Consider the following 14,732-nt stretch of genomic DNA (forward strand, 5'->3'; position numbering starts at 1 on the left):
CAAATGTAACAAAGGCAACATTAAAAATATGGTTTTCTGCCTGGATGGTCTCCTGGAGTGAGCCGAAGGACAGAAAAGGGAAGCAGTGTGTTCCTCCCATATTTGGGCATACCAGGGGTTGTGACACAATACATACATACATACATACATACATACATACATACATACATACATACATACATACACACACACACACACACACACACACACACACACACATATATATATATATTGTGTGTGTGTGTGTGTGTGTGTGTGTGTGTTCCAATTTTCATGTCAATGATACTTTGGGTTTATTTAACCCCCTCCCCCCCCAATCAAGCCATTAAAAGGCTAAATGATAATAACAAAGGCAGAGGGAGAAGAATCCCATTTTCTATCTATCAATCTTCATTTGTTTTGTCTATAAGAGATAATGGAAACATATTCCGTCAAATGTTTACATATGTTTGGATTCTTCTGAGCAACTTATTGTACATGCTCAGATTCAATATTTTGCATGGTTTTTTAAAAATGTTCTTCCAACTCAGTTCTCCCAACCTGGAGTTATTTGGATTGGACTACATGTCCCATCACTTGCTGTTTATCATATTCAGTGTTGGTTGAGGATTATAGACACTGGCATCCAGTATATTTGAGAAACATCAAGTGGAACAAGAGTGCCGCAATGTCATTTGAGTTTCTCTCCTTGGGAAGACTAGAAGTGCTAGCTTGCTTACAATCAGCTTGATTGCTTCTAGAGTTCACATTATGTTCAAAGTGATGGCTCAATTACTTTATTCAAACCACATCTACTTTAGAAGACACACCTGGTCAGCATGAATAAAGATGTAGGAGAAGAAAATACAGCAATAAATGCATTTGGGATAGTAAACATTGTGAAGATAAACTGAAATTTAGGAATGCAAGCCAAGCCAAGATTAAACATGTCTACCCCCAAAAGCAACATTTGGCTAATGGTGCACCTGCTTCATTTTTTTAAAATGTCAACTTCTCATCCAAGAAGCTTCTTCAGCTCTGACTTCCCCACCATCCAGTCAGAGCTGAAGAAGCATCCTGGATGAGAAGCGAAACATCTTCGGAGAAAAAAACAAAGTTCGATTGCCTCTTGAAAAAGCACCTTTGGGATGTAACTGCATAATGTCATAATTTTGATCCAGGTGCTGAGTGCCTAGCTTGCAAATGCATGTCTGTGGGAATGCTGCAGTACTGGGACTTGGGGGACCAACTCAAAGTACAAAAAGTTGCTGAATGTAAGGAGGTAACCTGAGGGCCACCTGTTATTGACAGGGATTTTTTTAAAGCCTTCAGAGTTTCCATTCCATTCCATTCTAGGAATGTACTAAATAAAGCAGAAGTGCTTCTGATCAGAAGACAGGCAGGCATAAAAAATTGGGAGTGAAGCTGTTCCAGAAATTGGCAATCCTAAAAGATCAGGTTCATAGCTTGAGAGTGTCCTTGATATTTTACTGATGTTGATTTTCTGGGAGAGTGAAACAGAAAGGGGTGTATTTGAACAGCCGTACTTAGTGTACCAGCTTAATTTTAACTGAGTTGATCTGATTTTCCTTTAAATCCTAGTTTGATCATATCTATATGATTATCATGAACTTAAAAGGGCTAACTCTGAACAGCAGATGGTTAGATGTACAAAATATTGTACCTGAGTGTGTTATTTGGAGATCATATTATATCAATATTGAAAGATCCGAACTGGTTACTAATTGTTTTCTGGGCTCTGCTCAAGATAATGGTTTTAATCTTAATAGTTTTTTTTTCTTTCAAACTATTTTGTTTTATTCTATCAGATTAATTAGCAGAAGAAAAATTACCGTATTTTTTGGAGTATAAGACTTTTCTCCCCACAAAGGGAGAAAATCTGGGTGTGTCTTATACACCAAATTCAGCATTTTTGGCCTCCTGAAAACCCGCCCATGCGCATCCCGTTTTTCACAAAAATGGACATGTAGAGGGTCTGGGAGGCCTGCAAAGTGTTCCCGGGGACCGAGGAGGGCAAAAAACAAATGGAAAATAGGCCAGTTTTTGCCCACTTTCAACCCCCCAGCCATCAGGAGCACTCTAAAGCCTTCCAAAGCCTATTCATACCCTGCTTTGCAAAAAATGGACCTTTTTTTGCTCATTTTAAAAATGAGTTTTAATAGTTTTAATGGTTTATAGTAGTATAAATAAAGGGACTATCTGTCTTATAATGCCATATGTTCCTATTAAATTGCAAGTAAGGGTCATTCGTTTTCCCCATATTGCACTCACACTGTGATATATTTAAAATTACAATTGCTCTCCACCTCGCACTCGTTTCCAAAAAAGGTATCAAGACATTAAAAAAAAAATCTGGCCTTTTAAGTTTAGTGTTTTGTTGTTCCAATGTTTTCAACCATTTTATTACTAATTTCTTGTTCTTCCATTTTTTTTTCACTCTAATGTGCAACATTATGATGATTTTTGAGCAAGAATATTCAATCAATCATTCCATCAGTCTCACCAACCAACCACCTTTCCTGGTTGGGCAGATACAGTATAGGTGCAACATGGTGAAACAGTCTGGCTCCAGGTTGGCAAAGAAGTGAGACAAGGCCATAAACTCACTTCTTATTTATTCAACCAATTATGCCAAATGTGTATTAAGGGAAACTGGACTGAAATAAATTAGTGTAGTTATAAAATATTTAGAAGAAAAATCTATAGCCCTCTCTATGCTGATGACACTACACTGATAGCTGAAAATGCAAATAATCTATAAGCCCTAATAATAAAATTCATGGAGTACAGTGAAAAATGGGGCTAAATTTAAAAACAAACAAATGACAACAAGTAGAGCCTCCACCCATAGAATAGACAATCAAGATACTGAAGCGGTGAATAGATTCAGCCTTTTAGAATGAACTATCAGTAATTAGTCAATAAATGTGTTATAGACTAGCACTTGGTGGAGCAAATATCAGCCTTGTAGGGTGCACAACACTGATATTTGTGGGTGTAATGTAAACACATTGTAGCATTTGAATATCTTTTCCAAGTCCTTTAGAGTTGCCCCACCAAGTGATGAAGATATTTTAAAAAATGACAAAACTGAAAAATCAGCTACTGAATATTTCAGGGCCATACTAGATTTGGCACAATTGCAGTTGTTAACTTTGCAATATAAACCGGAAATGAAGGGAAGCCTGAACAGTCTTTGGAGAGTGTTTTTTTTTTACTGTACTTCAGTTACCAATGGAGTCCTTCCTAGAAAGTCCACTTGGTCTATATTTACTTAACAAAAACATTAGTACATACTGCTTTTGCTATTTATTATGAAAGTGCATAATTCATGGTGCATCTACCTTGGTCCTCAGTCTCAAGAACATCTTTTTTTTCTAGAGTCTCAACATTTTTTTTTATAGTGTGGTGACCACAAATGCAGTATTCTAGGTGTGGTCTTACTAGGGCTTTATAGAGTGGTATTAGTACCTCACTTGATCTTGATTGTATCTCTCTGTTAATGCAACTTGGGATTGCATTGGCCGCACAGTCTTCCAGCGCGTTCATTTTCTCTACTTAAAGCTGGTCTTCCTTCTCGTTTCACTGTTGTTTTTAAATGTGATGTTGCAGAATTGGAGTTTGACAGATGGGATTCAATTTCATCAAGCCTTAATTGTTTTTGAGGCTAATTAATTTACTCTCATTATCTAGCAGGATGCTGTCATGCAGTCCTTGCTCGCCATTCCGGTTTCTATAGAACGGTTATTTCAATAGTTACATTCCACATCCTCCGAGTGCCCAAGGACTATGCTCTTTCCTAATGGGTGTCATGTACAATCTCTCTAGTTGCCCTTGGTCACATTTAAGCTTTTGGTTTCTGCCTTGCAATTTGCTTCCTTATAACCATCTCTGATGGTTTTTCTGTTGTCTTGAGCAACATTGGAATTTAATGGGTCCCACTACAAATGGCAGAGTTTTGCTGTCACGTAAAGCTAATGTAGCTTTATCAGTTTCAAATTGCCAGTGACTTTTTCTCTTGTTTTTAGTACCCTGCCTACTGATGTTAACTAGCATTTCTTAAATGGCTTCTTACTGGCTCAGGAAAAAAAAAACCATCATTAATGAGACTACTGCCTTTTTATATTGACGTTAATACAAATATTCCTGTGGCCCCATGAGACAAAGAGGCCAATTTTGCCCTTACTTAGGAATCTTAATAACAGTTAATGGTGGAAGAAATCACCCGCTTGAAATTAAGGAGATTATATAGCCCTTTGAAGGGGGGGGGGGGAGGCTAATATCATTCCTACCTCTTTCTGTGTGTGTGTGAAGAATATCTTGCTGAAGGCAAACAAGTTAATGCTGGTGCCTCTCACATCATTTAGCAAACAAACCACAGATTCTTGGGCTAATGGAGCTTGAGTTTGCTCTCCTCCTTCCTGTTCTGACGTGAAAAAGAAGTTTGGAGGAAAAGGCTGAGCATTCTCTCTAACCCCCAAACAGACAAGATTTCTGTTGCACAGCTGTACTGCTAAGCAGAGTGTTACAGATAGCTCTGCTCCAATCTGTAGCCCTAAACTGGCCTTAACCTTTAGCTGTTTTTCTCCTGTGATGAAATAAGATTTAACAACTAATACAGGTTGCTTTTCTAGAGTGGGATTATCTTATCCTTTGCTCAGGCCAAACTGTAACCAGGTTGGTAAGCTGCAACCAGCTCTGATTATAAAAATTATATCCTGACCAAGGTTACCTTCTCTTTCAATCTCATAGCTGGAATGGTTGTGTCCAGCCATGCATTGGTCAATATGCCTTTCTCCTTACTTTCCAATGAAAGCAGAAAAGGGAAGCTGAAAAAAGATGTGTATATGTACATATCTGTATGTAAGAATCTCAGATAACCAGCTGATCACCTTCTTTCTTGCAAGCCATAACACATATTTAGCTATTTATTTACTTGCTCAGTTGCCAAATATATCTAAGAAGAATCCTCACAAACATTTATAAGATGTTTGTGCTTACTAAAATATCCTCACTCCATATCAGCAGTGCTTGGAACTGAATATATCACAGATCCTCTTGAGCACAGGTCTCCTTCCACGACAACCATGCTCCTTAGCATAAGGATTGCTGAAGGTGGCATGAAATCTACCCAGATGATTGATATGATACAGAAGATTTATAACTTTCCTCTTTATCCATAACATTTGGATACTGGTTTTGGGGAACTAGCTGTCATAATATCATGTCTTTGATAGCTAGTTCCCCAAAGTCAGCATCTAAATGTTATTCCATCTCATCTTCTTCTCCCCTACAACAGTTTTTCCCCAAGTTGGCATCTTGCATGTGAGTTGAATTAATTGTCCACAATATTTTAGTCATGCTGGCTGGAGATTGTGGTGATTGAAATCCAGAATAGCATACAGGAAAACTGAGGGGGACAGACTGGAAACAGAGCCATTACCAGCATCTCATTCATTTAGGTTCAAATTGGATTTTTTGTGTGTGTATGATTACATAGTAGACTATCTCAAAGGCAAAGTTCTGGAGTTCATGGGAGATATTGATTCAAGAAGATGGCATATGAAGATTATGTGATAATGAGTGGAGAGCTAGAGCAGGGGTAGTCAACCTTTTTAAACCTACCGCCCACTTTTGTATCTCTGTTAATAGTAAAATTTTGTAACCGCCCACCAGTTCCACAGTAATGGTGACTTATAAAGCAGGGAAGTAACTTTATAAAATTTATAAAGCAGAGTTACATCAAACCCCTACTGCCCACCATGAAAGCTGGAACGCCCACTAGTGGGCGGTAGGGACCAGGTTGACTACCACTGAGCTAGAGTAAAGAAAAAAAATATAGGAAGTTGGAATCAAATAGAACAAGGGTGTCAAACTCGATTTCTTTGAGGGCAGCATCAGGGTTGTGTTTGACCTCCGGAGGGCTGGGAGGGTATGGCCAGGCGGTGTGGTCAGCTTGACGCCACTCATGCCAGGGGTACCTGTGGTGGCCTGATTGCTCTGCCAGCGAAAATGGACTCCGTTCTCGCTGACAGAGGCACCGTGGGCCGGTCCTTCGCTGTTTCCAGGGCAGCCCCACGGGCCAGATCTAAGCACCCTGTGGGCCAGATCCAGTCTGCAAGCCTTGAGTTTGATACCCCTGATATAGACCTTCTAGATATTTCTGGCCAAATGGCCACTTAAGTTTAAGTATTTGTGTTAGCTCTGCCAATATGATATATTATTATATACTGTGATATACTGTGATATGATGACGTGACACAATCTCTTATGGGCATATTAAAGTTATGATCCATGTGATTTCTCTAGCTTACAGGCTTCAGTTATTTATTAATGAATAAATATGTCAGTGCCCAGTAGATAAGAATATATTGGCATGATATGTGATGCTTCTGCAAATTAACAAGGATCGAGGAAAACATTTCACTTTCTTCTATAGCAAGCAATCACAACAGAAGCAAAAAGATGCCAAGTAAGCTGGCTCTCACTTACTAAATTGCCTTCATCATCCATGTCATCGCATTCCAGGAGTGGATCATCCAAATGAAGCTGCTGAATCAAGACTCTTGAGGTGGCTTTGCCATTGTAGTCTGCTGCAGAGCTGTGGCTACTATGGATGCTGCTGGTCCGGTACAGAGAAGGCACCTGCAGGGTATCTTGGAAGTCAAAGGAGCCTTTGGTTTCTAGTGACTCCATGCGGTGAGGTATAGAGCCATTGATGCTCCCAGTCCTGCTGGACTTCTCTTCATCTGAGCTTTCCCCTTCTTCTGAACTCTGCTTCCCATCCCCTGACAAAAGCGATTTATGTTCACTGCTCTGGTTTGTACGGCGTTTCAAGCTAGGTGCCCGCCCAATGCTGTTCCAGCTCGACCTGCGGCTGTTCCAGCTACTTCCTGCACTCCATGGACTATGTGGAGAACTCCGGGCACTGACCTGAAGTGATGCAAGTGAGAATACAAGGGATATCAACAGAATGCTAGAAGCAACAACTCAATTAACAATGACAAAAAGATAGCAAACTGTTGGAATAGAGTAATTTTAAAATATGCTGGCAAACTGGGAGCAAAATGGCAAGAAGCAAAGGATACAAGGGAGAAGATGAGCCACATACCGGGGATTTGAGATCAAATGTATTAGGATCCATGGAGATGCCACTAGCTCTTCGGGAACCATAGTCCTGAGCCACTTCTCCATAGATGGCACTTTTTGGCATGGACATGGGTGTAGCAGCTGTGTGAATGATAAGTGGGGGAGTCAAGCTCTTCTTTAGCTCTGGGCGGTCACAAAGAGCCATCACTGAAAAAATAAGAAACAAAACATTCGTATCATGCCCTATATAGTCAGAGACATATGATTTCATAAGATCAGGACAACTTTCACATGTGTCTTGATCATTCCTTTTTCTTATGTCTCTCAATCTTCTAATACAAGACTCTCAAATCTTCATTTTCCAGGTTCTCTGGTCCTTTTACCATGAATGAATGCTCATGAATTACCAATAGCATTCTTCTGTTTTTTCCTACTCTTACTTTAAGATACTATCAAGGCCAGCTTCCTCTCTGTAGTATGCAAGATGGACAGCAATCACATCTAGCAGAGGTGTGCTAGAAATGGTCTTCTTGTTGCTCCTGAACTACAACCACTATTGTTTTTCTATCACAGAAGTCAGGATTTAATGGGTTTTAACCTATGATGGCCATAGATTTCTCGTTCTTAAGGTACACTCAGAGCAATATTTTCTCTTCACTTTTTGTCCCAAATATGAGCTTTATACTATATGATGATATTCAAAATTATCGACATTATTCTATGCTCCTCTCTCATTGTTGTTGAGTTCCTCCAGTAAAGAGAATCTTTCTGAAGACACTTCTTACATCATATTGACTTGAGCTATAAACACACATACACTCACACATTGTTATTGCCATGTTTACAGGGTCTTATTTTCTTTTGACCCCCCAAATAAGCACTTGGCCTTATTTTTGGGGAGGTCTTATTATTTTTGAGGTACAGGAGGCAGCAAGTGCGGTCACCTCCTGGCTGCTGCTGTGTTGCAATATTCTCAGGCAGAGCTTATTTTCAGGGGAGGGCTTATTTTAGGCATACACACAAAAGCCTGATTGGGCTTATTATCCGGGGAGGTCTTATTTTCAGGGTACAACATTGTATGCGCACTACCAAAAATCTGGTACATTTTGCCCCTAGATAGTAACAAATATAGAGGCATCTCAACCTCTTTGCTGCGATCCAATGATGAATCCAGATTTTTGCAGTCCATCTAGTTCATGGGTATCAAACTCATGGCATCAAGTTGCTGTCATGTGACGTTTCTTGATGTTTTTCCCCTTTCTGGAGCTGGAGTGAGTGTGGCTTGCACATAACACATCTGGTCTGCAGGCCGCCAGTTTGACACCCCTGATCTAGATATTCCTAAGGAAACTAATTCATTATTAGTTTACATTATATAAAGATGCCTATGGAGATTCTCAGTCATCCAGTCATAGTTGCCTCAAAGGTGCTTTCTTTTTTATTCAAAAGGCAACTCAACTGTTTTCTTTTCTTGAGGAAGAAGAAGAAAACATTTTGCTTCTCATTCAAGAAGCTTCATCATCCCCCTCCCCCACCAGTACTGATGAAGCTTCTTGTAAGAAGCGAAACATTTTCTTCTCCTTCCTGAAGGAAAAAAACAACAGCCCAGTTACCTTTTAAAGAAAAAAAAGCACCTTTGAGACATTATATAAAGACTGAACTCTCTGGAAAAGGCTCTAATGATGGGAAAGGTGGAAGGAAAGAGAAGAAGAGGACAACCAGCAGCAAGATGGATGGACTCAGTTATGATGGCTATGGGTGTATTTCTGGAAGACTTGAAGGACCAGGTTGGAGATAGATAGTCCTGAGAAAATTCTTATTTTTTTATACTTCACAAGCAAGGAAATAAATATACATGAAGTTTCATGTAACAAATAGAAAACATTTATTTGCAGGAAAAACAGCAGCAATCATATTGTTACTTACAAGCTGGATTTGAAATATTTTTCTTAAGTCCACACTCTTCTTCCAAACTATGGGGGAAAAGTTCCCCCTCAGAATCGGACTTAGTAGCATCCCCCTAGAGAAAAACAAAGTGCCTTAGTCCAGCAGGAAATATAGGATAAGTTACCTGGCCATTCCCCATCTGAATATGAGGACTCTTTCTCCCCCACCCCAGACACAAGAATCACTGCTCCACTGAACCGTTGCCACAGTAGGACACCACACCACCTTCCACAACATGAGGCATGCAAATATTTAATTCCACATTTGTAGTCCAGTTTCACTACACAATACACTTTTGGAAAGGGCAGTTAAAGACTTGAGAGAAGCAAGTACAACTGGTTTAATCTCATTCTGCTAGACACTCAGCCTGGAAGTGTAGTTTTCCCAGGCTTCTAATATTCCCACCCTCCCTTTCCCCAAGGGTGATTTCCTTTGTATTCAAAGGAACTTCTAACACATCTTAATTCCCAAGCATTTATCACTCGTTCTGTTCTAATCAATAATTTAGCCCAATCACAATAGTTTTAACCAGACAACTGAAAGTATGTCTTGGTTTTTATATTGACTAAATGAAGGTGGTGGAGAAGGCAGAAATTATAGTCAATTGAATGCAGCCTTGAATCAAAATATATTGTATATACTTTTCAGATCGATTCCTATAAAATACAGAACCATTCATTTGAATAGTTGAAAGGAACCCTCACATTTACCTCTTGAAATTGATTCATCAGAGATCTGGTTGAGAAGGATGAAATCTGAAGTGGGCATCTACCGGTGTTTTAGCCATATGATTTAGGGGAATGGGTATTCTGCAGCTGGGCCTATCCTTCATTTAATTCATCCAATCATTAGGATGAATTGAAGGGCTGTCCCTCAAAAATAATGTTTGGCTTCTGACAGTGAAATCAGAATCAACAGCCTGTAAATAATGGGCATTTACCGTACTGTCAAGGTTCTTTTATCAAATGGTAATGCAATTCATAAGACCTTTTTCTATTAGAGGGTTATCCCAGAATTTTTTAAATGTTGAATGGTAATTGTCTTTGTCTCCTTCATTTCCTTTCTTCACCTCATTTTTAAATCAAGCATTATTACCATTTTTGGAACCCATCTCTGGGGCAATCAAATGATAATAGTGATATATTAAGACATTGCACTAAGCCTCTTGTTATTTGTTTTTGGTTTAATGTATTTTGTGTATAAGCACTTTAGCTTATAAGCCATGGTTAAATATATAACTAAATAACTATTATATTTGAACTCAGTTAACTTTGATTTATTAAGGAAACTAAAATTAAGCAATCGTGGCTTAATATAATGTAATAACCTATTATATGAACCAGAAGTAGAATAGCCCAGAAGGACTGAAGGCTGCTTTTTCGGCAATTCTGACCCAAGATAGCTTCATATAGACAGTCAACAGAAGAAATAAATTGGTGATAACACACACACAAGCACACACACACACACACACAAAACCTTATGAAATCAGGAAAGAAAGACAATTAACCCAGCAAAATATAATAAGATCCATGCTGCTGTACTAAAAAGCTTTAGCTCACCATGATGGCACTTGATGCTTGAGAAAAACTTGAAAAGTGGAACGGATTTGGTTGGGAGGATAATGTTCAATCGCAGACTTTTGAAAGTAACTGAAAATTTTGCTTGATTAGCATCTAGGTCACATCATCAATGTACTGACCTTTATTTTTTCCAGTTAAATGTGTGTTTGTGTATCTACGTAGATAAACATATCTGCAAGGCATTTCTCTCCAATCAAGCTGTGGACTTTTAAAAGATGTATCTTGCATCTAAGCACAGGGAATTCATGAATAGGAAACCCTGCACCTTTCTATTCCTATTCAGCCCTTGGAAAACATAAAACAGTGAAAGAGCACGAGCTCTGCATGATGGTCCATTTGGGTTTGGCCGCTGATCATGGAGGTTTGAAAGAAAATCCCTTACTTGACAGGGTTCTTCCTTGCATTTGACATCCAGTGAATTGTACTCATTCAAACATGATTCCACCAATGTCCACTCAAGTCTTCCCCACTAACACTTAGAGGTCAGGATCAAGGCAATGAAGCCAGCATGCACATCCTTGGGCTCCTTCCAACAGGACAGAATCCTGTTTTTCAGGGTTAAAGTAAAATTCTTTTAAGCAAATTTTGATTCATGGTAGATGGTGGGGCCATTTAAAATATGCTTCTGAAGAATACAGAACATTCAGTTAAAATGAACTTGTGACTAGATTTCTATTCTGACCCAGAGTTAAGTTGATGTTGCTTCCTTTGGATATTTTCCCAATAAACATATTAGAAGTCATCTGCTTCTTTTAATGCTGAAATAAGGTTAAAAGCAGTAATCCATTCACATCTGAAGCTCATGGATTGATTCATTAGTAATTTTGTTAGGTCTTACCCATGTTTCTTCATAAAGTAGTATAAGAAGTACAGTGTAAAAAAAAGATAAAGTAATTATCTCTTAGTGGTTGCCCTAATGCATATTAATTTAAGAGTAGCATTTCAGTCTTTCATGATTAACCGATCCCTTATACCAAAATAATTGAGTCCAATGTAAGGGATGGTCTTTATTTATTTTGTGTTGCTTAAAAGTCATAATGGAAATGGTCCCTTGAGAATGATCCTCAGAATTCATAATGTGGTTTGTGACATAGCTGCCCATTTCTCTTTATTGAGACAGTGCATTTGAGCTCATTTTCTCAATGATAAATGATTAACTTGAGCTAAATTGCAACCTTAATTAAATATTTATGCTGTAAGCCACCCAAAGTCATTTGACACGAGATGGGCAGTAAATAAATTTCATAATAAAACCAAAATAAAATAAATAAAAAATATTTCCAAAATATTATCTCTGTTCATATGCTTCAAAATCTAATGGGTACTGGATTAGCTTTAAGCCTGGAGAATTTAGAATGTCCACTGGAGGATTGTATCCTGTCAACAAACTTTTCCTGCAATTCAAATCTGCCTTAAAGAGGAGCATGCAAATGTGAGAAAAATGCCTATGCAGAGCTGTGTCTTTACAGTTTTATTAAACATGCAAATTAAATATTTGTATATTATATTACAAATCATGTATAATGATGCTGGGTCCACATCGCAAAAAAATATCTTCACAAATGTTTGAAGATAATGCTCGTTAAAAAAAATAAAAAAGCATTAATGATACTTGTCGGTAAAATCATTCTTTAAAATAAGAAGGGAGTCTGCATTAAAAGCCTTCCGATAACACTGTAATTGGCAAAAATGGAATTCAGTATGCTTTTTCCCTTCATTTTTTGTCTGTGTTACAAACAGGGTTTTTTTTTTAGTTATTAGGTGACAGTTTGTCTGATGTGATATTTAATGCAAGTGCCAGTGTAGTTTATCCTCCCTCCCTTCAGCACCAAACCCATTTTTACACCCAACAGCAACTTGAAAATGCTAAGCACACTAATTTACCACAGGCAAGCCTTATCCACCTAGATTCCTGAAGAAATTACCTGTTTTTCCACTCCTACTTTGCCTTTCTGAATAAAAAAGGCATTAGACGAGCAAAAAGTATGCTTTGTTCATGATAAGCATGAAATGTGCCAGGAATTGACCAGTGTGTAGGGAAGGCAGCCTATGGCTATAACAGCTGTCCTGACTCTGATGCTCTCCAGAAGTGTACATCATGCTGGCCAGAGGATGGTGTAGTTTCAATATCTCTGGAAAGCACGAGGTTGGAGAAATCTGAGCAGTCAAAAAAAGAAGGATCTAAACAGAATCCCCCACTTCTGATGCCAGAAGAAACTGAGGAAAATAGGGAAGGACAGATTTATAACAGAACAAGGCAATGGCAAGGATAACAGGATTTGTGATGTGCTTGATTTCATAGATCTAAGGCAGGGGAGTAGATTTGCGTGATGTCAATATCTGATGCATACACTGGTATGTTGTCTTTTTTCATTCATTTTTAAAAGACTGTAACAATATTCTATCAACATTTTGTAAATCCTTTAAGAAGGATTTATATTCCTCTTTTTTCCCTGACTTCTCCCATGTACCCTTTTTTCTAACCTCCAGTCAATTAAAAATAAAATCCCCAAGGTCTCTGGTTATATATTATATATGCTGTCAGTAGCTGCCTCAATTCTAGAATGGCCTTTTTCAGGACGGAGTCTTCTCACATATGAACATCCACAAAGCATGCTTGATTTTAGGTCCCGTCTGTCTTTGATACGTTTTCCTGGTGTCTCTGTCTCTCTCCCTTTTTCTCTCTCTTTTTTTAAAAAGAGAGTTAAAGGGTTAAGTGACAATTTGTAAGGCATGTCTATAAGGAATATTATGGCGTGCATCTATATGCTTTATATTTTCTTCGAATTCATGTTGGGCATATGGGGCAAGTTTCTTACTGACTTGAATGAACTCTGGGCCTGCATTCATACTCCTTTGTTGTTGGTAATACAACTGAGACAGCTGAAACAATAATGCTCTGTCTCCAAAAGTTGGAAACATAAACCTATATTCATTAAAAAGCAGTTTATATTAATAGGTAGATGTGAGCAATGATCAATTATCTTGGCTCAATCAAAACCAAAGTTACAGCAAGCGGCAAGATTTTCTATCCATCTGAGAGCTGAAGGGCAATGGTCAGGGCACATTGCTAGCTTCTAAGTTGGTAGGAAGTTCAAGAGCTTCCTCTTTTAGAAATGCTGGTAGGGGGCCTACAGTTTATGAAAAGGACTGTCTTAAGAAGTAGGAGTCTAAAAGAGGTTTTCCCTCATCGGAGAGACACCCTCTTAATTCCCTCAAAGAAGGAAGAGACTTAAAATCAAGATCAACTTGACAATGAGAACAAATTCATAACCAAACATCTATCATAATGAGAACAGTGGCAATGATGTGACTGCTCACAACACAGAGACAGAGAGACAGGCAGAGAGAAAGAGAGCGATTGAGGGAAGAGAAAACTATCAGACAAAGCTTGTGGTGTTCATGCCAGATTTTACGTACCACTGACGAGTCGACAGGCAGCTGAATACAGCTTAACTGCCTACTCGCTGCTTCCCGTTTGGTGATTTCCTGAAGTAAAAATGAGGAAGGAAGGTGAGGGGATGGAAGGAAGGCAGGAAGGAAGGTGGATTTTTCAAATTTTATAAATCTTAACATCAAAATTGAGAGAGTAGATAAAAGGGTAATAAATATATTGGGAAAAAAGGAACAACAATAGGAATGGAAGAGAAAGGGAAGGTACCCATTGCGGTAAATTTTGTACCACGGAGAAGCAATTGAACAGGTTACACTACCCTTGAGTTATCTGATGCAGCCAAAGTCAGCTCTGAATACTATTGATTCAAGCTCTTGAGAAGATATTTATAGACACATAATGCAGATCTTTAAAGAGCTCTGTTCATACTTATGGCTTGTATGTGAATATACGTTAAAACAGTAAATCTTGAAATTTATCTGTTTGAAACCTGTTGTTTCTCTCTGCAACAACCAAAGGGATATGAAAAAAGGGACAAGAGGATCTTTACAAAGTTGTAGTGTTTGAACAACATTTCTCCATAGCTTAGAATTGGTTAAAATATGTCCAATCATGTACCTTAGTTTCTCCCTCCCTATGCAGCTTAAGCTGCCACTAGTTGTTTATAGTTTGTCTTGTGATGCTAAAGATCCCTTAAGAAAAACTTAGAACCTGATAAC

The 14,732-nt window shown here is 38.4% G+C and overlaps 1 protein-coding gene across 3 annotated transcripts in view; it reads right to left on the reverse strand.

Moving 5' to 3' along the window:
- Nucleotides 1-14,732, reverse strand: part of CACNA1G (calcium voltage-gated channel subunit alpha1 G) — a 466,079-nt gene that overhangs the window by 109,018 nt on the left and 342,329 nt on the right. For all 3 annotated transcript variants that reach the window (XM_081937178.1, XM_081937177.1, XM_081937176.1), the window contains exons 14-16: nt 9,016-9,109; nt 7,112-7,296; nt 6,493-6,933 (exon numbers count right to left, since the gene is read on the reverse strand). In XM_081937178.1, the coding sequence (XP_081793304.1) occupies nt 6,493-6,933; nt 7,112-7,296; nt 9,016-9,109 (720 nt within the window). The remainder of the gene's footprint in view (nt 1-6,492; nt 6,934-7,111; nt 7,297-9,015; nt 9,110-14,732) is intronic.

The sequence above is a fragment of the Natrix helvetica genome, assembly GCF_964273705.1.
Source record: "Natrix helvetica genome assembly, chromosome: 1".
In the NCBI taxonomy this organism is placed as follows: Eukaryota; Metazoa; Chordata; class Lepidosauria; order Squamata; family Natricidae; genus Natrix; species Natrix helvetica.